At 44.3% G+C, this 25338-nt stretch overlaps 1 protein-coding gene across 1 annotated transcript in view; it reads right to left on the minus strand.

Moving 5' to 3' along the window:
• Positions 1–1479: 1479 nt before the first annotated feature.
• LOC120026916 (poliovirus receptor-like) overlaps positions 1480–25338 on the minus strand; it is a 76738-nt gene continuing 52879 nt past the window's right edge. Inside the window, exons 7-10 of the mRNA XM_038971661.1 lie at positions 9754–9892; positions 9528–9585; positions 4899–4994; positions 1480–4414 (exon numbers count right to left, since the gene is read on the minus strand). Of these exons, the coding sequence (XP_038827589.1) occupies positions 4187–4414; positions 4899–4994; positions 9528–9585; positions 9754–9892 (521 nt within the window). The 3' untranslated portion in view covers positions 1480–4186. The remainder of the gene's footprint in view (positions 4415–4898; positions 4995–9527; positions 9586–9753; positions 9893–25338) is intronic.

Below are 25338 nucleotides of genomic sequence, written 5' to 3' on the forward strand. Positions count from 1 at the left end.
AAACCAGCAGAGGACGCCATCTTCCACTCTCCTTCTGTCCCTCTTTCACTTTCTACCTCTTATTTATTTAACCTTTATTTAACCTTTATTTAACCAGGAAAAGCCCATTGTATGTAGTTCTGTCCTTGAGCTGTTCTTGTCTAATGATGTTCTGTATTACATCATTCTGTATTATGTTTCATGTTTTGTGTGGACCCCAGGAAGAGTAGCTGCTGCTAGTAACATTTAATCATCTTCCATCACAATCCATTCAAGCATGTTATTTTCCTTTACTTGAGTTAAATTACTCTTAACACGGGGCAATCTCTGCACTCTGAATACATCTCGTCAGATGTGCAGGCTTTAGATGTATATCACTAATTAAGACAGAGGTTAACAAATGGATGGTGATAGATCTCAGGCTAGGCTATATCACTTGGGTGGTGGACATAGAATGGTAACAGGCACATAGATGTCCAGGGCAACGAAGGGCAATCAGTGTAAGTTACCACTGGACATTATAGTGCCACAGGATGTGATGCTGTCAATAGCACATGTTAAGTTGGTGGTTGAAGATATCCCTCTAGAGGTGTGGGGGCTGTGCTTTGGCAAAGTGGGTGGGGTTATATCCTGCCTGTTTGGCCCTGTCCGGGGGTATCGTCGGACGGGGCCACAGTGTCTCCCGACCCCTCCTGTCTCAGCCTCCAGTATTTATGCTGCAGTAGTTCATGATTCGGGGGGCTAGGGTCAGTCTGTTATAACTGGAGTATTTCTCCTGTCTTATCCAGTGTCCTGTGTGAATTTAAGTATGCTCTCTCTAATTCTCTCTTTCTTTCTCTCTCTCGGAGGACCTGAGCCCTAGGACCATGCCTCAGGACTACCTGGCCTGATGACTCCTTGCTGTCCCCAGTCCACCTGGCCGTGCTGCTGCTCCAGTTTCAACTGTTCTGCCTGCGGCTATGGAACCCTGACCTGTTCACCGGACGTGCTACCTGTCCCAGACCTGCTGTTTTCAACTCTCTAGTGACAGCAGGAGCGGTAGAGATACTCTGAATGATCGGCTAAGAAAAGCCAACTGACATTTACTCCTGAGGTGCTGACCTGTTGCACCCTCGACAACCACTGTGATTATTATTATTTGACCCTGCTGGTCATCTATGAACATTTGAACATCTTGGCCATGTTCTGTTATAATCTCCATCCGGCACAGCCAGAAGAGGACTGGCCACCCCTCATAGCCTGGTTCCTCTCTAGGTTTCTTCCTAGGCTCTGGCTTTTCTAGGGAGTTTTTCCTAGCCATCGTGCTTCTACACCTGCATTGCTTGCTGTTTGGGGTTTTAGGCTGGGTTTAATTACAGCACTTTGTGACATCAGCTGATGTAAGAAGGGCTTTATAAATACATTTGATTGATTGATTGATGTTGGTTGGTCATTTAGGAGCCTTAAATAGGAGCCTTGTGACTCATAAGTTTAAGAGAATACAGAGAGAAGTTCAGGGCATTTAGTTTACATTTTATTGAACAAGACAATGATCCGTAAAACATATAATACGTTTCCCAAAAAGCATCAGAAAAAAAATGTCAGTTAAAGGGAAAGAAAGAAAAGAGAGAAGAAAAATCACAATCTCAAGTGTTTGGCTTTCCACAATCAGAGGTTACCCCATGTTTCTTCTTTAATCTTGTCTTTATTTTCTAAGAGAAACAAATGTGTAAATGAACAAGCTAAAAATAAAGTAACGAAGGCACGTCTGGCTTGGTGATGAAAAAAAGCAACGATGAATGTGAGATGACTAAACAAGCAGGGAAGGAAAAAGACCGGATTCAGATGAGCGTTATCACTAACATTCACGGTTTGTATTTTTGGCATCAAACCTATTGGGGAGGAGGCTAATTTATTGGCAAACACACACAGCAACTCCTGCTACAGCGAGAAGTAGTTAGCAGATGCCTTGAGCATAAAACAACAGAACTAAACTAAACAGACTGCTGACTCATTGGTCTTTGATAATAACAAACCCAGGGGCCCCAATGATTGTCTTTTTTAAGCTCAATATATCAACACATCTTCAATTTTGAGTCTTTTTTTTATAGGCAATACACAAAACAGTATAATATATTTGATGACAATATGAAATACATAAAATACACAAAATAAATAGAATCACAGTTTATAAAACCAAACAATGAACAATTAATTTCCCTTTGAACTCTGACCTGTGTAAGGGCTATAAAATACAGATGTGATTGTCTGATACTGCAGCACTTTATGCGAGCCCGCCGCCCACAGCCATATGTTTTCAAAATGGCAGCGGGACTCTTTTTGCACAGAGAAGAAGTTGAGCTACCCATAGTTCCATGCAGCATGCAGACATTCCCTTTAAAAGAAACCATAGAGACCGAATCACCACCAAAAGCCAATGACAGTTGCTTTCAAAGTGATTGTCACATCAAAAAACTATAATATTGAAGTAATGCACTAACTATGATGGACTAAAGAACAGTGGGGTAGGCAGTTACTGTGATCCATTTCTCCATGTGTCCGTATATCTGTCTACCTGTCTGTCTACCCCGTCCGTCTACTTTTAACCATCTATATAGTATATCTATTTTTTTTATGTCTGTCTATCAATCATTAGTGTCTATAGTATCTATCTATTTATTTACATACATATCTACATTAGTACATGTGCTTTTTGTTCATGTTTCTGTCTTTTTCTTTGCGTCTTTTTATTTTATTTAACAAGTTAATGTACTTAGTGAGTATAGGCTTGCTTCTCTCGCTGTCTGTTGAGGTGACACTGACAGATCAATGCCCTCGTGGAATTGTGCGACTCAAGCTCTTTGGAACACGCAGAACCAATGATTTGTTCCCATGACTCAGCAAGAGTTCGACTCAACTTTTTGTTTATTGCACCCTGCAGTAAGCACTCTGTGGAAAGAACATGGTCATATGCTGACTGACTTATGTATCAGCAAAAAAGATATCTCAAGTCGTGCTGTGCGCCTTCTGTCCGGCCTAAACCACCCCGCTGCTCTACATCGATGTGTTGTGCTTGAAGTAGACGATACAATGGAGGAATGCAAAGACATCGACAACATTGAAAAAGTATAAAGCCTGGTGTCTGCAAGTAGCCCTGGGAAAAGTGAGCCAACTGTTTTGAAACAAGCCACGATCATGCCATGCAGAGTAATAAGGACTAAAATCCACAAACCGTTTTTATATTCATTGACTGACAACTTCAATACCCGTTAAAGTAAAATGTACACTTTTTTTTCTTTCAATTTCACACGGAAACTGACACCCCGATACATAGAGGCTCTGGAAACACTTACACTAGTTATTGTTATGTGCACACATTTAACCGGCAATATATTAAGCATCAATATAATACTATTTACAGTGTTCATTGATAATTTGGTTCACCTTGACATCGTTGACCAACATGACACGGTCTAACATAATTGTTCATCAATGATGTTTTGCACATTTGTGTTTCAGTACATAAAAGGCTTTAGAATAAGACTAAAATATAAAATATTAAAATACATATTTTGCTATGTGTAAAATATACAGCATATATTAGAGAGCATATTAACCACTTAATCTACATAAAATGGTACTAATGGCAGTATTCTCCAATACATGCCGTGTATTTTGACACTCTGAAAATACAATCCTTATAATTTGAACTTAATTTGACTTAAATGTAAGCAGTAATCTTTCCTGTGGGGGGGAATTACGAGCGCATTGATAATTGTGTGTGCATTGTGTGCTTCGCTGTAAACCAAGATGTCACATTTCGTTACCCTAATAATGCAGTATTACCAGCTCTTGCAATTTAGACTGAACCCAAAACATGAGTCATGTTGCAATGTTATAAAACAGTGACAACCTCATTTTGTTCATACTGCCATAAAATGGCATTTTGGTCTGAGGATGCTTACTGGACGGTGTAACATTGCAACTTTCAAACAACCATTTTCGGGTGATATTTTCTGGTGATATTTTTGAATGATGTTTCCGGTGATATTACCTTGCCTGAATCACAACAGTAGGAAACACTGCATTTAGGATTTGACCACATCGGGAGGCTGGAGTTGAGCCGATCTTTCCAGAGCCTTGCTCGGACTCTGTGCTGTTCAATGTAACCGAGTAGAGGCACGGTGTTGTTGTTGTTGTGTCGTTATGGAGACCTGAACGTCACCTGCTAAACATACATGGCTGCCGACACAAAGCTTTCTCCGCGGGCCACAGCGGCCGACGGCGGCTCGTCGACATGGTGATCGTCCGCGTCAGAGTACGGCGGCAGGGCTTCGTCATTTAGCGTGTCGTCGACATCGGCATACTGTATCGAGTCCTCCAGGACAGCAGGGCCGCCACCATTAGCAGCCCCACCAACGGTGTTATCATCGTCATCGTCGCACGCATCCAGATCCTGTAACATCAACAGATCCTCGCTTGAACCAGCTACAAGAACTCTCAAGACGTGATATGGTAGGCAAAATCCACTCCTTGACCATGCATTGCTTAATAGTTTCACAATAGGATCCATTTTTTCAAAATAGTCAAGCTGTTGAGGTACCATGGAGGCAGAATGTTATAATATAGTTAAAAAGGGTGAGTGATCTGACGATAAAGTTGATCGAGACTGATTGTAGAGTCTAGAAAGCAGCCAGTTGTCCCTCATTAAAGGACATTTCGATATACAGTAGCATACAGGTAGTAAATCAATGACTTTAAGCAGCACTATGTGAATATGGAGAGAGTCCAGGGTCGTCTTCATTAGGCACCCAATGGCAGACAACAGACTAAAACATGGAGTAAAACTACCTGGACTTAAGTACAACAAGAAACATTCATTTTTGTTTTCTGGTGTGACCTAATGATCACGACCTAGAGTTTGGGGGATGTCCTCTTACCGTGACAGGCTCTCCGCTGGTCTCGTAGTAGACGTTACTGAAAGGATGGGTCTCCGTCAACTCCGTCAGCACTGAGTCCGTGACAGGCTTGTTCAGCTGTGGGGTAGTGGAGAGGTCAAAGTCGGATAACTGGGCCACTCATCTCCGATCAATAGACATTATCCCAATTAAGAACTGCACTACTGCATGTGGTTATGAAGCACTATATTGTATCACTCCAAATAAAGTATCCTTCTGCTCGGCAGGATACATTACGAGTAAGAATTTCAGATTAGTCCCATGTACCGGGTAGTGCTGTGACTGACTCCCTTTTTTTTTATTTTTTTTATAACGTGCCCAACATAAACGGACATTTTCTCTTGCCCAGATCGTAGAATATGCATATAATTTACAGATTATGATAGAAAACACTCCAAAGTTTCCAAAACTGTCAAAATATTGTCTGTGAGAAAAATAATACTTATTCTGCAAGCGAAAACCTGAGAAAAAGTAACCCGGAAGTGATATATATTTTTTTAATCTGTGTTTCCTGGCCCGTCTAACCTCCATTTAAAGGGGTATCAACCAGATTCCTTTTCCAATGGCTTCCTCAGGCTGTGACCAGGCTTTAGACATAGTTTCAGGCTTTTATTTTGAAAAATGAACAAGTTTTTTCAAAACTAGTCAAGTGTCCTGCAAATATTTCCTGCGCGCCAGAGAGGGGCACCCCATTTTCCTTTTGTCTCTTAATGAATAGGTTATGCTCCGGTTGAAATATTATCGATTATGTTTGTTAAAGACAACCTGAGGATTGATTATAAAAAACATTTGAAATGTTTCTACGACCATTTCGGATACTTTTTGGGATTTGTCGAACGGAACACGGCTTTTGTTTTCTCAAAATAATGTGCAACCCAAATGGCGTTTTTTTGTGATAAAAGTAATATTTATCGAACAAAAAGAAGATTTGTTGTGTAACTGGGAGTCTCGTGAGTGGAAACGTCCGAAGATTATCTAAGGTAAGCGATTAATTTGATTGCTTTTCTGACTTTCGTGACCAAGACAATTTGGGGCTAGCTGTTGTAGCATTGAAAGCTACACTCACAAAAGCTTGGATTTCTTTCGCTGTAAAATATATTTTCAAAATCTGACACGTTAGGTGGATTAACAACAAGCTAAGCTGTGTTTTGGTATATTTCACTTGTGATTGCATAATTATAAATATTTTTAGTAATATTTTTGAATTTGGCGCCCTGCAATTCAGCGGTTGTTTAGGAAAGTGATTGGAGGGCGCTTCTGTTTCGACAACCTGACCAGGCCGTGGACTAACCTAAGGGATGCAGATTCCTTGGGGCTAGAACACTATCCGGTGATGGATGACATAGTGGCTGCCATGATCTTCCCTGACAAGGAGATCATTGACAAGGTGCATCGCCTCAAACCAGGACCTGAAAGAGTAAGCAACGAATGGCTGCAAAGCATTTTCGGCACCCTCTTCATCATGTTATGCCTCCCAGGGGGTGGTGACAAGCTTCTTAAGGAGGCCACAGAGGTGTCAAGGCTGCTCACTATGCTCCAGACAGACTTGGCACATGCCAACGGCAAGGCTTTGGCTTCAGTCGTGACTTCATACCACCATCTTTGGCTGGCACAGTCTAAACAGCCACCGCCAGTTCAGAAAACATTCTTGGAGTTCCCCTTCATGCCAGGTTCCACCTTTGGGCCAAGGATTGGCAACATCATACAGCAGACTACAAAACTGCGCAAAGACAGAGACTTTGCAGGAGTTCTTGGCAACTATGTGCCCTACTGCCGCCACTTGGAGGAGCTGGAAGACAGGGCAGGATGTCTCGAGGATGCTCCAGTAACGTCTTGGTTGCCCTCCACCCAAAGCCGAGACAACAGGGGCAGGAAAATGGGAACTGGCATTTTATGCCATGACAGCACACGGACAGGCCACCTTTATATGACCACCCTTATAAGCCATGACCACCCTTATAAGCAGCAGCACAATGTGATGGCAGCCGGCCTTGGCTGTCTCTCCCAGGCCCAAAATACAAACTGGAAGAGGCAGGTGGGTACTGGACAAAGTCCTGGAGGGATACAAGCTCCAGTTCCGATGCTGGCTGCCACCCTATAGGGGCATCTGGGTCACCTCGTGGTAGATGGGGTGAGGAAGGACGCACTCCCGCTAGAGATAGCCTCGATCGTGAGCAAGGGCGCAAATCAGGAAGGTAGAGCCGCTAGGACGGCTAAGTGGGTTTTACTCCACATCTTTCAGTTCCCGAAAAAGGACGGCAGCTTTCGGCCGATCCTGGACCTACGCGGCCTCAACAAATGTTTAAAGGAGCTCAACTTCAAATGCTCACGCCAGCACGGGCGTAGCAGGCAATCTCGAGTGGCTAATGGTTCATCACGCTCAACCTGAAGGATGCATACTTCCACGTTCCTGTTCATCGAGATCACTGGAAGTAAATCCGGTTTGCTTTCAAAGGATTGACTTACGAATTCAAAGTCCTCCCGTTAGGCCTATCACTGGCGCCTCGTACATTCACAAAGTACATGGATGCAGTCCTAGCGCCTATCATGTCCCAGGGAATTCTAGTGCTGAACTACCTGGACGACTGGCTGGAGAGTGCCACAGCAGACAAGGATAATCTTGAAGCACATTCAAGACCTGGGCCTCACCATAAAAAGGGAGAAGGGAAACCTGACTCCCTCAAAGATGATTATCTTCCTGGGGATGTTGATCGACTCAACTCTTATGAGAGCACGTCTCCCTCGGGTGAGAATGGTGAAGATACATGCCTACCTAGACCGTTTCCAGCTTGGACGAGCCATGTCCGTATCAGAGTGCCAGAAGTTACTCGGCCTACTCACGTCGGCTTCTCTGTTGATTCCGCTGGGGCTTCACCTCAGGCCACTCCAGAGATGGTTAAACTCTCATCATCTACACTAGACGACACAGACATTGTCAGCCATCGGTGACGAATGCATGTGTGAGGGAGGACTCTGTTGAAATAGTACTCACTCCTTTCTGTTGGAGGGTGTGACACTGAACAGAGTCCACCGCAGGGAGCTAGTGTGCACCGATGCCTCGCTAGCGGGTTGGGGGGGCAGTGTTCATAGGCATGGCAGCGAGTGGACGCAGGAGCCTCCAATGGAGTGGCGAGCACATCAATGTGCTAGAGCTCAGGGTAGTTCGCCTGGCACTCCAACAGTTCCTGCCCTGCATGGAGGGGAAGCATGCCCTGGTTAGATCAGACAACACCACGGTAGTGGCGTATATCAATCAACAGGGGGGACTGAGATCACGGCACCTCCACGAAATGGCTCTGGAGCTCTTACTGTGGGCTCTGACCCGCTAGGTGTCACTGCGGGCAGCGGACATGCTTTCGAGAAGTGGCCCAGCGGAAGGGGACTGGAGTCTAAATGCTCAGGTGGTGCTACAGCTGTTCGGGAGAGCACAGGTGGACCTGTTTGCATTTCAGAAGAACACTCATTGTCCCAGCTGTTTCTCGATGTCAGACCCTCTCGCCCTCTGGGTTTGGACGCACTCGCTCACGATTGCCCGGCATCGACACTTTATGCGTTCCCACCACTTCCACTAATCATAGCTACGCTAGACAGGGTCAGCTTGAAGGGCCACCGGCTGCTCCTGATACTGGCTGACGACCATGGTTCTGCCTCCTGTTGTCCCTCCTCTCTGGGACCCCATGGAAGCTACCACTGAGACCCGACCTGCTCTCTCAGGCTTGGGGGATGCCGGGGCATCCGCGCTGCCTCCAGCTTTGGGCTTGGCCCGAGAGAAGTAAATGGGTAAGTTTAGACATTCAAGACAATGTGGTGAACACGTTGCAGAACGCCAGGGTTTCTTTGACCAACGCATTATATCAAATGCGGTAGGACATATTCTGGTGTGGGAGTCATAATGTTGCCCCAGAGTCGTGTGATATACAAATGGTTTTACACTTTTTACAATCACTACTTGATGCAGGCCGAGAGTCATCCAATTTGAGAGTGTATTTGGCCGCAATTTTGGCATGTCATGACGATCGCCTGGAGGGACCCATGGCCACCCATTGCTCTCCAAGTTTATGAAGGGGGTTAGACATCTGCGTCCAGCGAAGGCCTGTTCGGTGCCAAACAGACCTTGATGTGGTGGTGTCAGCACTTGCTAGGCCAGGTCAGCGTCTTTGAAGCACCTATCCATGAAGGTGGCATTCCTGTTGGCTATTACCTATTATCTTATTTTACTCTTGTCTGGCCATGCCTAGTTCACAGATAAATCTGTTATTGTGATACCATATTAGAGTGATCCAATATAGTGCTACAGAACGAAGGTTATGTATGTAACCGCGGTTATGTGAGCTATTGGATCACTCCAATCCTCTTGTCGGTGATCTACGGCGCCTTGAAGAGGACATGAGGTGGGAGTACTGTGGCAGCAGCTATTTAAGGGGGTCAGCCGCAGCACTACTCGGTATCCGAGACCAATCTGAAATTCTTACTCAGAATGTATCCTGCATAGCAGAAGAATACCATACTGGAGTGATCCAATAGCTCACATAACCGTGGTTACATACATAATCTTTGTTTATGACCTTCACCAATAATGAGCCCTGAATGACAGGGACGTGGACCACTCACCATTTCAGTGGAGCTGCCGGCCTTCACAGGGGGAGGGGGCTTGTGCTTGGGAGGACCACTGATTGGATGAGAGAAGAGAGGGCAGGAGAAGAGGTTAGTGCTACTCACTTTGTCCATACCTAACAGATTCATTTTGGACTGAATAAAACTTCATTGATTGGAGGAAAGATAGGTATTTGTTAAGTCATATATTGAAAGAAACATTTGCTGGGAGCGGAATACTCACTCCCCATTCACGGCATTCTGCTTGCGTTTGCGGACCAGAATGATGACAGCGCCGACGATCGCCAGCAAGAAGAGGACCACACCAATGATTCCTCCGATGATTCCAGCCGTCGACGGCCCTGCTGTAATCTTACGCTGCTCTGAAAGAGAAGACAACGCGGAGGACTTAGGATTTAGTCCAATTCAAATGAATGTGTCATAACTCCTTGTGACAGAGATAAGGGCTGGGAAAATGTGTTAGAATCAGAATCCAATCAGAAGTTTTAAATGAAAACAGCTGAACTGAAGGACAGGGGCCTGTTCAGGAGGATGTTCTAGAACATTCGGATAGATATGTATCGCAGAGAACAGATATGATTGGTCATTCTATTTCTATCTGCAACATCCAGAACGTTTCTCATCACCGAATACACCCGAGGAAATCAGCTCTGTTAGGCATTTAATCCTTGCCAGACATCTTATCATCCGACGATGTTCCAAGTAGACCTCCGCCTCCTTGCTCAATTATGTCTGTGTTTGTGATTTCCAGAGGGCACTGAGGCTGAGTGAGGCGTCTAAATTGAATGTAAAAGCCTCTCATTACGTTGGTTTTAACCAGCTTGCAGTTTCCACAGATGGCCACTGGGGGCGACAAGATCCCATTGAGGATAATAATGGTGTACTTTCTCTTTGCGGCCACATGGTGTGCTGTTGCCAAGCTAAAGTCCCACTGCTGATAGTGAGTGAGAATATACATTACTTTGTCGATTCTCCCTCCGGCTAGGCTTGCATCCATATCAAAGATTCCAAATATGGGTGATTCCACTGGGAGTGGTGCAGCCCCACGCATCTGTTAGGTGTGTGTGTGTGTGTGTAGAGGAGTCTGCTGAATCTACGCCCGGGGACACATCCAGAGATGCACCCTCATACAAACAACGCCAGTCACAACTGAAAAGAGATCGGCCAGCTTCAATCATTTATTATCACGAAAACATGAAATGGAGGGAGAGAGCGAGAGAAAGATGGGGTAGTGGCCAGGGCTGTCTCGGTCCTAAATTGTTCTCTCTCATTCTCACAGCTGGATACGTGGACACACACAGACACACACAGAAATCTATACAGTCAGAAGCCCCCCCCCCAGCCTATTGGCATCCCTCTGTGGGTAACCTAGCCGTTTATCTGATGTGCTGGATATCAAAGTTTACATTCGCAGCGTTTACCATTGATGTTCTCCACTGATAAACTGTATTTTCAATAAATAATGAGTCATGTTAGTTACTGCATCAAAAACAAGCAGTCTAACACGGAGGAAATTAACGGGGTTGTATTCATTAGGGCAAACGGCAGTCGAACGCCTTAAAACCATTGACAGAAAACTAAAACAAGCTGTTGTTATTGCTCAAGTCCAGAAAGTCCCACCCCTGTTTCTTATGTTTAGTGCCTAATGAATATAACCCTGTTTGAAGGATGGAGTGGGCTGAGGGAAGGACGTAGAGAAACAGAGGATTGGATTGGCTGGAAAAAGGTGGGTAAAGATACAGAGAACAAGGGGTGGCTTGGCAGAGAACAAGGGCCAAGACAGGGTGGGGTAAGAAGAGGGGGGAGAGAAAGAGAAAGGAATGAGAACAGATTTTGTCAGGGTGGATATAAGAATGGGGTGTGGTGGAGAGGATCTCAATGAAGACTTATTAGCTCACATAACAGATGTGATGAGAATAGACAAACCTCTTAGCACTCACAAACACACACACACACACATACATACATACTAAGACACACACCTAGCCAGTCATCCTAACATATTCTACAGCATATCTCTTCCAGTTGAGTCACTTACCACACACAGAATAGCTAGCTTTTACAAACTGAATCAAAAAAGGGGGGAGGCATTGAGTGCGTGATACTATCCTGTCAGCCCAGATTGAAAGAATGAGACTATCCCGAACCTCCATCACATGCTACACAGTCACATATTAATGTCTCTCATATATAAATAGATGTGGGAGGATGGAGGGATAGAGAGATGGGAGGGAAGGATGGTGCTAGGAGGGAGGGCAGAAGAGAGTGATAGGGGTGCGAAGACCCTGCAGTGGGGCCAAGAGGCAGACTTTAAAGGTCCTCCGTCTCCATGGGATACGGTTTAAGTGACAGGGAGGAACAACTAGCGAAACAACCACTCACAGTCGGACGGGCCTTCATCGCCATTGGCATTCTGCTGCTACACTCCTCCGCAAAACTCCCAACTGGAACATCTCTCTCTATCGCTCGTTCTCCATCTCTCTCGCGCTCCATTGCTCACTTTCCCTTCACTGGCAAGTAAGCTCCGAAATGTTCTCTCTTAGTCAGACACAGAGGTACACACACACACACACACACACACACACACACACACACACACACACACACACACACACACACACACACACACACACACACACACACACACACACACACACACACACACACACACACACACACACACACACACACACACACACACACACACACACACACACACAGCCCTTTTAGGACCATCTTGCCTCTAGCTGACTGAAAACTGATACATTCAAAAATGGATACATTCAAATACTACATAATTACCTTTTAGTTTAATAACTAACCATTACAAACTTGTACAGTAAGTGCTGGAGCTAGACGGGGAGCGAATGAGTGAAAGAAAGGACAAAGAATGGAGAGGGGGAGAGGGAGAGAAGACTAAAAGCTTCACAAAGATAACGATAATGGAGATATGAAGTTGAAAATCTGTCGACAGGGGGAAACATTATTCGGCTCCTTACTGCCTTGTGCTTCGAGGCCAACAGAGAATTACCACTGACAGCAACCTCCCCCTCCTCTAAGTGTTTTCTTTACCCCTCCCTTTCTCTATCCAACTCTCCGTCCCTCCCTCTTTCTCTCTCCCCAGCCATCTTAGTGACCTAGTGTGTTCCCGGCTTCCTGCCTGCACCATCGAGCCAAGCCCTCTCTCCTTCTTACACACACACTATCCACTTTGCAGGGCCATCTGTGATTGGAGGACAGTCTTGCAGGAGTGTTTCACTGATGGGCTCGTTAGCATCCCACAAGCATACATCTTATCTTACCCCATTGCTCACCAGTGAACTGTACAACGCAACACACACACAGAGACCTTTAGCACCGCCAGGGATGACAGTTGATCCAAAAGTCATTGGATCGTGACGCCTCATGGTAACACTCACAAACACACCCGTGCGGCAGGTAGCCTGGCGGGTAGGAGCGTTGGGCCAGTAACCGAAAGGTTGCTGAATCGAAGTACCGAGCTGACAAGATAAAGAGCTGTCGTTCTGCCCCTGAGCAAGGCAGTTAACCCCCTGTTCCCCGGGCGCCGAAGACGTGGATGTCGATTAAGGCTGCCCCACCCGCACCTCTCTGATTCAGAGGGGTTGGGTTAAATACACAAGACATATTTCGGTTGAATGCATTCAGTTGTACAACTGACTAGGTATCCCCCTTTTCTGCATGTGTACGTTCGTGTGTGTCTCTCTTAGGGTTTAAAAGTGTAGCTTTCATCCAAAACTATCAAATGCCAGCGATGCCCTCTCTTTTCCATGCCAGTCAATTCTCCCCGTGTTTCGGTTTCCCTCCATCGGTCTGCCACTTAGTGGATTAAAAGCACTCTCCTAGTTCACCTCCTCATATAGCATGACTGGACCAGAAAATTGTGTTTCTCTACGAAAATGATGCCGAAATGAGTTTATCATCGTTGCAAACGCCTCCAACCACTCCATTCCCAGGGATTAAACTAGGTCAAATAGGCGCGAGACAGCAACAGCCACTTCAGAGGCTTCATTTCGGCTCCAGCGTCCCCTGATCTTTGCCTTAAAACAGGTCACGTACCCAGCGACTGCCACTCATCTGGGTCAAGTAGACCAGGGCTGGGCTTCGGGGGCCGTGGCTGCCGCCATGGCGCTTATTACCTGGTAACCTTCCGCATACGTAATGAGGCCTGGGTGTTTGCGGAGCCACGGAGGGCTCTTGCCGGGTCAAGAGAGCAGTGTGTGTGTGTGTGTGTGTGTGTGGAGCTCAGAAGGGCATGAAGCAGAAGGTTTAAGCTCCACTGAGCTGGGTGTCTCCAGACCAACAGGCATTTATACTAGCGTGTCTTAGTGGCCACTGCTGCTGGTGCCAAGTAGCATCAAGCAGAGCCACAGCTAATCTACTGAGATCTCGCCCCAGTTGGTCCCGGTGCATTTGAATAACTATCTGGAGATTAAGCTGAGGTCAGTCAGTGACACTGCATGCGTGTGAATTTGTCAGATTGTGCCGCTATATCCATCTGTCTGTGTGTGTCAGTACATGCTACTGTGAGATAGATATATAGATATCTATCTATCTATCTATGTGCGTGTGTGTGCGCCCCCTGACTGTGACACTATTCCCTCCAGCCCCCTCCCTCCCTCCAGCCCCCCTCCCTCCCTCCCTCCATCCACCCCCCTCCGCGGGGAGCAGTATGCTTCCTGCCATCCAGTGCCACAGCGAATCACAGCCCACACTCTCATACTGCCACTGCTGGCCCTCTGGCCCTGGGCAGACAGTCTTACCCTTCTCTCAGCCCAAGGGCTCCACCACGCCCCCCGGCTGTCCTTGGGTCGCTATCGGTCATCTGTCCCCCACTGAGTGACCTTCCCCTCACACACAATCAGACACAAGGATAGCAGAAACACATAGACACACACAAAGATGGTCGACACACACACTTTCAAAGTCTCCTCCTCTCCCTGCTATATGCAGCATCAGTCTCTGATATAAACATTGCCAGTGACAATGACACAGGAAACATATGCCGGGCTAAAACGGTTTAATAGGCTTAAAACCCTCCTGATACAAGCCTTTTCCCCTTTACTTTATCCTTTGAGAGCCTCTCTGTGTTTAGGAACTGTTTTAGGGGGGTTTAACAACATGCCATGGATTGTGTGTAGACACCTCAGGTATGCAGGTATTTCCGCTAACAGTCAAAATAATGGCCACCGCTTTCTTCCCACAAAATACAATTGCAGCTTGTTTATATGTGACTGATTCGTTGCAGCTGGAGATTTTATCATTGGACAGACCCACACACATATACACACACAACCCCCCTTCACACACACACACAGACCCTGCAGAACTAACATCTGATTTTTCTTAGTCTGTCGGGAACCAGGCGCTTCATCATTCTCCAAAAATGCCTCCCTCCACCCCCCCCATCCCTCCCTCTCTACCCTACACACTCATCCATCTCCTCTCTGTTCCAGTCTTATAAAACTCTTGTTGTAAGTCTTCCCCCCTCCCCCCCCCCTCTCCAACAAACCACAACAGAGTTTTTCAGAGAATGGACAGATCAGAATGTGCTGACTACAAGGGAGAAGCCCAGAGTGCACTTAACCCCCATTTGTGTCTTTTAGCATCTAATTTGCTTTTCCCGGACTGTGGTTTGGAGGGGAGAGTGGGAATGAAAGAATGAGAGCGAGAGAAAGAGAGAGATCAGAAAGAGCGAGAGAAAGAAAAAGGGCAAAATGGCCTTATGGAGAGAGAGAAAAATGAGCTCCCTTGAGTGCATCGGTCTGAGACGGTCTGTTAGCTGTTAGCCGCTAACCACTAATAGTGTAGCAAGCCACAAAGTTTTGCTACGCTAACGACGGTAAAGGTCTCTGGGATGGCTAGCCACAACGGAACTAAAGGGCAGGTCCTGCGAGGCCACGGCTGGAGTGTGTTTAATGGAGCTTCTCCATCCTGGAGGGGGAAATCAATCATTTCCAGGCCCAGGGACAAGTATTAGTCTGTGGCGACCTAAATGCCAGAACCGGACAAAAATCTGACACCCTCAGCACACAGGGGGACAAACACCTGCCTGGAGGTTACAGCATTCCCTCCCCCATATGCCCCCCTAGGCACAACTATGACAACATAACCAACAAAAACGGGTCACAACTCCTGCAGCTCTGTCGCACGCTGAGTATGTACATAGCCAATGGTAGGCTTCGAGGGGACTCCTATTGTAGGTACACCTATAGCTCATCTCGTCAGTAGTACTGTAGACTATTTTATCACTGAACTCAACCCAGAGTCTCTCAGAGCGTTCACAGTCAGCCCACTGACACCTCTATAAGATCACAGCAAAATCACACTCTACTTGAACAGAGCAATACTCAATCATGAGGCATCATAGCCAAAGGAACGGAGTAATATTAAGAAATGCTATAGATGGAAGGAATGTAGTGTGGAAACCTACCAAAAAAACAATTAGGCAACAACAAATTCAATCCCTTTTAGACAACTTCCTGGACAAAACGTTCCACTGTAATAGTGAAGGTGTAAACTTGGCAGTAGAAAATCTTAACAGTATATTTGACCTCTCAGCTTTCCTTTCAAATCTAAAACATTTCAAACAGAAAACTAAAGAAAATGAGCAACAATGACAAATGGTTTGATGAAGAATGCAAAAACCTAAAAGAAATTGAGAATTACTAAAACAATACAGAAACAGCACGTTAAATCAGCTCCTTGTAATTGAAGAGTCCATAGACTAACCAATTCTGGGAAAATTGGAAAACACTAGAACAAAAACGAAGAATTATCTATCCAAAATCAAGATGTATGGGTAAACCACTTCGCCAATCTTTTTGGCTCTGTAACAAACAGCAAAAACATATACATGATCAAATACAAATCTTAGAATCAACTATTAAAGACTACCAGAATCCACTGGAATCTCCAACCACCTTGAATGAACTACAGGACAAAATACAAATCTTCCAACCCAAAAAGGTATGTGGTGTTGATGGTATCCTCAATGAAATTATAAAATATACAGACAACAAATTCCAATTGGCTATACTAAAACTCTTTAACATCATCCTTGGCTCTGGCATCTTCCCCAATATTTGGAACCAAGGACTGATCACCCCAATCCACAAAAGTGGAGACAAATTTGACCCCAATAACTACCGTGGGATATGCGTCAACAGCAACCTTGGGGAAATCCTCTGTATTATCATTAACAGCAGACTTGTACATTTCCTCAGTGAAAACAATGTACTGAGCAAATGTCAAATGGGCTTTTTACCAAATTATCATACGACAGACCACGTATTCACCCTGCACACCCTAATTGACAAACAAACAAACCAAAACAAAGGCAAAGTCTTCTCATGCTTTGTTGATTTCAAAAAAGCCTTCGACTCAATTTGGCATGAGGGTTTGCTATACAAATTGATGTAAAGTGGTGTTGGGGGAAAAACATACAACATTATAAAATCCATGTACACAAACAACAAGTGTGAGGTTAAAATAGGCAAAAAACACACATTTCTTCCCACAGGGCCGTTGGGTGAGACAAGGATGCAGCTTAAGCCCCACCCTCTTCAACAAATATATCAACGAATTGGCGAGAGCACTAGAACAGTCTGCAGAACCTGGCCTCACCCTACTAGAATCTGAAGTCAAATGTCTACTGTTTGCTGATGATCTGGTGCTTCTGTCACCAACCAAGGAAGGCCTACAGCAGCACCTAGATCTTCTGCACAGATTCTTCCAGACCCGGGCCCTGACAGTAAATCTCAGTAAGACCAAAATAATGGTGTTCCAAAAAAGGTCCAGTCGCCAGGACCACAAATACAAATTACATCTAGACACCGTTGCCCTAGAGCGGTTTGGGTCAGCACACAAAAACTATACATACCTTGGCCTAAAAATCAGCGGCACAGGTAACTTCCACAAAGCTGTGAATGATCTGAGAGACAAGGCAAGAAGGGCATTCTACCCAACCAAATCATGAGAAAACAAAAAGAGAATTACTTGACAAATTGGAAAGAATTAACAACAAAAAAACAGAGCAAACTAGAATGCTATTTGGCCCTAAACAGAGAGTACACAGTGGCAGAATACCTGACCACTGTGACTGACCCAAACTTTAGGAATGCTTTGACTATGTACAGACTCAGTGAGCATAGCCTTGCTATTGAGAAAGGCCACCGTAGGCGGACCTGACTCTCAAGAGAAGACAGGCTATGTGCACACTGCCCACAAAATGAGGTGGAAACTGAGCTGCACTTCCTAACCTGCCAAATGTATGACCATATTAGAGACACATATTTCCCTCGGATTACACAGATCCAAAGAATTCGAAATCAAACCCGATTTTGGTAAACTCCCATATCTACTGGGTGAAATACCACAGTGTGCCATCACAGCAGCAAGATTTGTGACCTGTTGCCACAAGGGCAACCGGTGAAGAACAAACACCATTGTAAATACAACCCATATTTATGCTTAATTTCTTTCCCTTTTATACTTTAACTATTTGCACATTGTTAAAACACTGTATATATACATACTATGACATTTGTAATGTCTTTATTCTTTTGGAACTTCTGTGAGTGTAATGTTTACGGTTCATTTTTTATTGTTTTTCACGTTTGTATATTATCTGCTTCACTTGCTTGGCAATGTTAACATACACTGCTCAAAAAAATAAAGGGAACACTAAAATAACACATCCTAGATCTGAATGAATGAAATATTCTTATTAAATACTTTTTTCTTTACATAGTTGAATGTGCTGACAACAAATCACACAAAAATTATCAATGGAAATCAAATTTATCAACCCATGGAGGTCTGGATTTGGAGTCACACTCAAAATTAAAGTGGAAAACCACAATACAGGCTGATCCAACTTTGATGTAATGTCCTTAGAACAAGTCAAAATGAGGCTCAGTAGTGTGTGTGGCCTCCACGTGCCTGCCTGTATGACCTCCCTACAACGCCTGGGCATGCTCCTGATGAGGTGGCGGATGGTCTCCTGAGGGATCTCCTCCCAGACCTGGACTAAAGCATCCGCCAACTCCTGGACAGTCTGTGGTGCAACGTGGCTTTGGTGGATGGAGCGAGACATGATGTCCCAGATGTGCTCAATTGGATTCAGGTCTGGGGAACGGGCGGGCCAGTCCATAGCATCAATGCCTTCCTCTTGCAGGAACTGCTGACACACTCCAGCCACATGAGGTCTAGCATTGTCTTGCATTAGGAGGAACCCAGGGCCAACCGCACCAGCATATGGTCTCACAAGGGGTCTGAGGATCTCATCTCGGTACCTAATGGCAGTCAGGCTACCTCTGGCGAGCACATGGAGGGCTGTGCGGCCCCCCAAAGAAATGCCACCCCACACCATGACTGACCCACCGCCAAACCGGTCATGCTGGAGGATGTTGCAGGCAGCAGAACGTTCTCCACGGCGTCTCCAGACTCTGTCACATGTGCGTGTGAACCTGCTTTCATCTGTGAAGAGCACAGGGCGCCAGTGGCGAATTTGCCAATCTTGGTGTTCTCTGGCAAATGCCAAACGTCCTGCAAGGTGTTGGGCTGTAAGCACAACCCCCACCTGTGGACGTCGGGCCCTCATACCACCCTCATGGAGTCTGTTTCTGACCGTTTGAGCAGACACATGCACATTTGTGGCCTGCTGGAGGTCATTTTGCAGGGCTCTGGCAGTGCTCCTCCTTGCACAAAGGCAGAGGTAGCGGTCCTGCTGCTGGGTTGTTGCCCTCCTACGGCCTCCTCCACGTCTCCTGATGTACTGGCCTGTCTCCTGGTAGCGCATCCATGCTCTGGACACTACGCTGACAGACACAGCAAACCTTCTTGCCACAGCTCGCATTGATGTGCCATCCTGGATGAACTGCACTACCTGAGCCACTTGTGTGGGTTGTAGACTCCGTCTCATGCTACCACTAGAGTGAAAGCACCGCCAGCATTCAAAAGTGACCAAAACATCAGCCAGGAAGCATAGGAACTGAGAAGTGGTCTGTGGTCACCACCTGCAGAACCACTCCTTTATTGGGGGTGTCTTGCTAATTGCCTATAATTTCCACCTTTTGTCCATTCCATTTGCACAACAGCATGTGAAATTTATTGTCAATCAGTGTCGCTTCCTAAGTGGACAGTTTGATTTCACAGAAGTGTGATTGACTTGGAGTTACATTGTGTTGTTTAAGTGTTCCCTTTATTTTTTTGAGCAGTGTATGTTTCCCCTGCCAATAAAGCCCCTTGAATTGAATTGAATTGAATTGAGAGAGAGAAGCGTAAGGAACAGGAGAGAGAAAACGAGAAAGAACTGTATTCATGACTTCTGCGAAACCAAAAAAAAAAAAAAACATTTTTAAATTCATGTCTGGTGGAAGTGCTCATATTGTGAGTCTGTTGTTATGATAGCAGTGAGAAGATGTTATCATGTAGGTGGGGTAAGACCAGTCATAGCCTACACATGGGACACAGATACAGGATCTGTACAGGTCTATATGGCTTTGAGCTGATGTACAGTACAACACCATTTTTATGACAACAATGACTGTTATACACAGAGGAAGTGAGTTATCACTGAATGTTAGAATATCGTGTATCGAATGTATATAGAACTGTCAATGCCAATTCTTTTTTTTTTATATCTACCTTTATACTGTATATTAATGGTTCACCACATTGTCTATGGTGAAGGCTGGGGTAAGGACTAGGTTATTGTTAATGACCAGCAAGCATGCAGCAATCTGAATGGCGGTTTACAGTATCAAAACAATACTGGAAAATATATTATACTATTTTGCCACGGCGTATGTTGTGGAAGGTACTACTGAATAGAAGGAACTCGTCCAAATAATCCATCCAAGGGTTTTTATACTGTGCATCATTTTACACAAGCATTTAGTTTTTATCACAACACATTCGGTGAAAGCCACACCTATTCTCCTGTGCGAGGAATAAGTGTTTTGTTTTCTCTTTGTGGTAATTATACACTTATGACAACGACTGCATACTAATGAACCAGAAGCCACATCTAAAAGGCAGAAACTCCAGTGCGTTTGCTGAATGGGTTTCTCTCTTCATATACCGCAGATCATCTCAGCTAGGGTTTCTGGTGGCTTAACGTAACTGAACACTGATGTTCAGGAGTAGTGTTAATGAATGGGGCAGGCTTCAGGGTAGGAGTAACGCCGTTATTTCTACACAAACAGATAAACACACACACACACACACACACACACACCTCTATATAGACACATAAATCAAAACACACACACACACACACACTCATAATATAATGTTACTGTACACAAGCCCAGGCGGCAGCCAGAAGCATTAACTTCTTAAAGTGGGCACCGCAGCAGGCATTATGTTGGGCTGCAAACTAAGCAGCGGAGTAGAAAGACTCGGTAAAAAACACTGAGTGCCTCAGAGAGTAAACAGTAGCGACCCATTAGCCCTGATCTAACTGCATTAAGACGAGGATTCTAACCACTAGCTCGAGAATAACATGTACTTTTGTTCATGTACTGCCATCAGCGTAAATAATAATTGGTTAATTGATCCGCCGGACAAAATAAAGGCAAAATAAATACAATACAAAAAAATAATAATACATGGTCGGTACAGGCAGAAGAGGACTGTCCAGCCCTAGGAGCCTGGTTAACCTCTCTAACTTTAAGCATCAGCTGGCAGAGCAGCTTACTGATCAGTGTACCTGTACACAGCCAATCTGTAAATAGCACACCCAACTACCTCATCCCCATATTGTTATTTATCTTCTTGCTCTTTTGCACCCCCAGTATCTCTACTTGCACATCATCATCTGCACAACTATCACTCTAGTGTTAATGCTACATTTGAATTATTTCACCTCTATGGCCTATTTCTTGCCCTACCTCCCTACTCTTCTACATTTGCACACCCTCTATATAGATTTTTTCTATTGTGTTATTGACTATACATTTGTTTATGTGTAACTCTGTGCTGTTGTTTTTGTCGCACTGCTTTGCTTTATCTTGACCAGGTCGCAGTTGTAAATGAGAACTTGTTCCCAACTGGCCTACCTGGTTAAATAAAGGTGAAATAAAAAATAAAAAAATAAATGGGTTTCTTCCTTCTAGGCAGTTTTTCCTAGCCACTCTGCTTCTGCCTCTACATTGCTTGCTCGTTGAGGTTTGAGGCTGGGTATCTGTATAGCACTTTGTGACAATTGCTGATGTAAAAATGGCTTTCTAAAATACATTTGATTGATGGATTCTAGAACACATCTGCCGTTGGACGTTTCACAGCGCTCCTCATACCGTTTGGCACTATCGGTCCGACTAAGAGCAAATGGAGACGAAGGACGACCGTTTCTGAGGAAGCCATCCAATTCATTCAGACACAATAGTTCTGTCAGAACCCTCTCTCCGGAGAGCAGTGAACCATGGAATCATTGGGCCATTTAAAAATCTACTACTGTATGTACAACATTCTTCGTCATCAGAGTCTTGGAGTCAAAAGGTCACAGCTCTTGTTAATCGGAGCACTGACGCTTGGTTTATGAGCAGTGCTTGATGCTAATGGTTACTAATGATACGGCCTAATTACTGCGGTGGCTAGGCTAGCGTGAAGGAAGATGAGCCCCGGACAGAAACACAAACACTACTGGCGTGGTAAAATGGAAGCCGTTTGAAATACTCTAGTCGGAGTCAGAGATAGTTACACTAGTGGAAGTAACACATGGACGTCTATGGGCTATGACAGATACTTAGCGACTGCTCTCGCTATCACACGCAACCAGGAGTACACCACACACACACACAATTCTGTTAATCAACAAACAATTTCAGGCCACATGCAATCATTGTCGCACTTAATTATGCATTCAAGCACATGGTATCTGTCACAGAGCACTTGCAGGCCACACACCAGATCTGGGATAACTATAGTTTTAACTATGCTTTATGGAAAGTAACTATTTTTTGGGGGGGGACAAATATTTACTTTGGAGGTGACTGCAACTATTTCAATACAGTCCCCCCCCCCCAAAATGAATACTCCTTTGAAACTATTTGAATACAGATCTCAGGAAGTGACTACTTTTCAGAAACCATTGGATTTTCTGCCTTCAACGAATGGCAGGGCTGTATCTGGAACTGCATGTTGAAGGTAGAAATATAATGGATAGCAAACGCAATCTCCTATACTATTCCAATCTATCTGACAGTCATTTTTGATCTACACTATACATTTCTATCTGAACATTCTGTAAATATCCATTCTTCTGAATGTTCATTGTCACAGGTTTACTTAATCAAGTCAAACGAAATAACCAATTCTATTTTGTACAGATACAGTAAATAAGTTGTGATGCTCAACGACTGTGCGCCACTGAAGATGTTGAAAGCAGCAATTAATTTAATGATACCTGAAAATACTGCAGAGAAATTCCAAAGCCATTTGCAAACATTACAAACAGCAAGTTGGATGCTTAGGAAAAACAACTGCGAACTTCTGTCCATGGTAGGGAAAGTGTACTTGTTTCAAACATACACTATACCATCTTTAAAGGGATAGTTTACTCAAAACACAACTAACATGATTTTCCTCCTACCTTGGCTGTGGTAAAGAACACTGTTTTGGGATATTTAGTTTCCTTTAGACACTTAAAAGCCATATTTTGTATTTGTTAGCATTCTCAGTAACACTTAACATTAAACTGTTCTTGTACCTGTGTAATAAAATATATAACACTTTGGTAAATGCATTTTAATTGCATAATGAGCTGAGAGTTTTGATAAGTACTGTACACAAGAGGAAGTGACTTCCTTATTCCGCTTCCTTATTCAAAAATTATAAAGCAATTTCCAAAGTCCTATGTAACAACAATGTTGCTATTGTAATAATCACAAAATTACGACCCGTGTCTCACTCATTCTGAAAATATATTTGTTTGTCATTTTGAAGCTGCAACAGTGGTTCACTCTAATGTTGAGGTGATTCCATGTTCCTCGTGTATTTAATTCTAGGCTATAGTATATACTAAGATTCATATCTGAGAGTCCTCCAAACCAAGTGCTATTGGTCATATATGTACACTAATTTAACTAACTGCTGTAGTGTTTGGTTCTTCATAAAATATTTGTCAGCCATCAAATAAATATGTATTTTGTTTTCAAATAACTTGCATATATTGAAATACCTTCACGGGTTATTTGGCTTTCTGAGACCTGTATTTGAATATCAAAGAAAATTGTTGCCTTTTAGTTGAAACTCTATATAAACTATATTCACTACCTCAAGTATGATCTTTAAAACATTTTTTTTTTTAAATAAACTACAAAATACAACTATTTTCTTCCCAGGTCTGCCACACACACCTATGCATATGGTGCACACACACACACACACCTTAAATCAACAGGGTCATTAACATAATAAAAACTGTGCTATCCAGTGTCACCGCACCTAATTAATGTAGCTTTATACACAGTCATCTCCTCGTGTCACCAAAGTAGGAAGATAAAGCATTCAAGACTACAAAGACAAATATGTTGCTAAAAACAGCAGGGGAGGGGGGGGGGGGGGAGATTCCAAAGAGGAAAAGGAAGACATCCTGTGTGTGTAGGCACAATTCACTGGAAATACACCCTTAGCGTACAATCTGTTTCAACTGCCAAGCCTTGTGTGCTAAAAATCTAGAAATTGCAACCCATTGCTGTCTATGCACATGGGAAAACACACAACGCATTTTAATGGGTCTTGTCATTTGGGGGGGGGGGGGGGGGGGGGGATTATGTATAAGGGGGCGCAAAACTATCTCCCTGACATCTTGGCAGGTTAGCGCAACCCTGGCATTCCAAAGCGAGGATTTTGAAGCATGTCAAACCCGGTTACCTGTGGATACCGGAGGCAAGCGGAGTGCTAACGCGGGGAGACGACACACAAACACACCTACACAGGTGCACACACCCACACGAACATACGCTCGGATACACAGCCTCAGGGCCACGTAGCACGTTAGTAACAAGCATGCAATGCCTGCCACTGGGCTGCAGCCCTAAACATCAAGACTGCAACAGAAGATCCATACAGTACCATAAACAGCAGATTTCCAGTGAATATCATACATTTAAAAAACACACTGGCGCAGGAAAACTCACGTTTCCTACTATACACTGTAATACCATTGACCCAAATAGCTTGACTGGGTGTGTTTAGCAAACACATTCCCGTAGCACGCATTCTGACAGTGTAAAAAAACATGGGGATATTACCAAAAATGACATAATACTTCAAATATAAGTGCATTGCACTTAAATCGGAATAAATTGGGAATTCAACAGATGGCGTTTGCATTGCACGCGTTGCATATATAGTGCATAACTGCTACGTTTGAATGGGTTTTAACCCACAAATGATCACAGGCTTTTCATAGCCCTCTTTTACAGTTTGTGAAATAAAACCTGGCACAAGCACTGTATAATGAGTCGCGCAGTCTTTATAGAATAATCTCGGTATGCAATTTCTGTGCCTTAGCATAATTGGGGCCAAAGGTCATGAAAGAATCCTGCACATTCCTCTCACCATCGCTCTCTTCCCAGCTCAATGGTAATACAATGTGCTCTAACACCCTTACAACAAACACAACCGAGGCCATCTTGAATTCAATGGTCCTCTCTACATAATAAAAACACTATTGATTTTCTACCATGTGGCTAATGTGCCAAATAAAACCGTTTTATTGCCTGGTTGGAGGAATGTGAGGTAGTGTCAAGCAGTCGTATGACAACTGGGCTTAGAAGGA

Source organism: Salvelinus namaycush, chromosome 32, assembly GCF_016432855.1.
Source record: "Salvelinus namaycush isolate Seneca chromosome 32, SaNama_1.0, whole genome shotgun sequence".
NCBI lineage: Eukaryota > Metazoa > Chordata > Actinopteri > Salmoniformes > Salmonidae > Salvelinus > Salvelinus namaycush.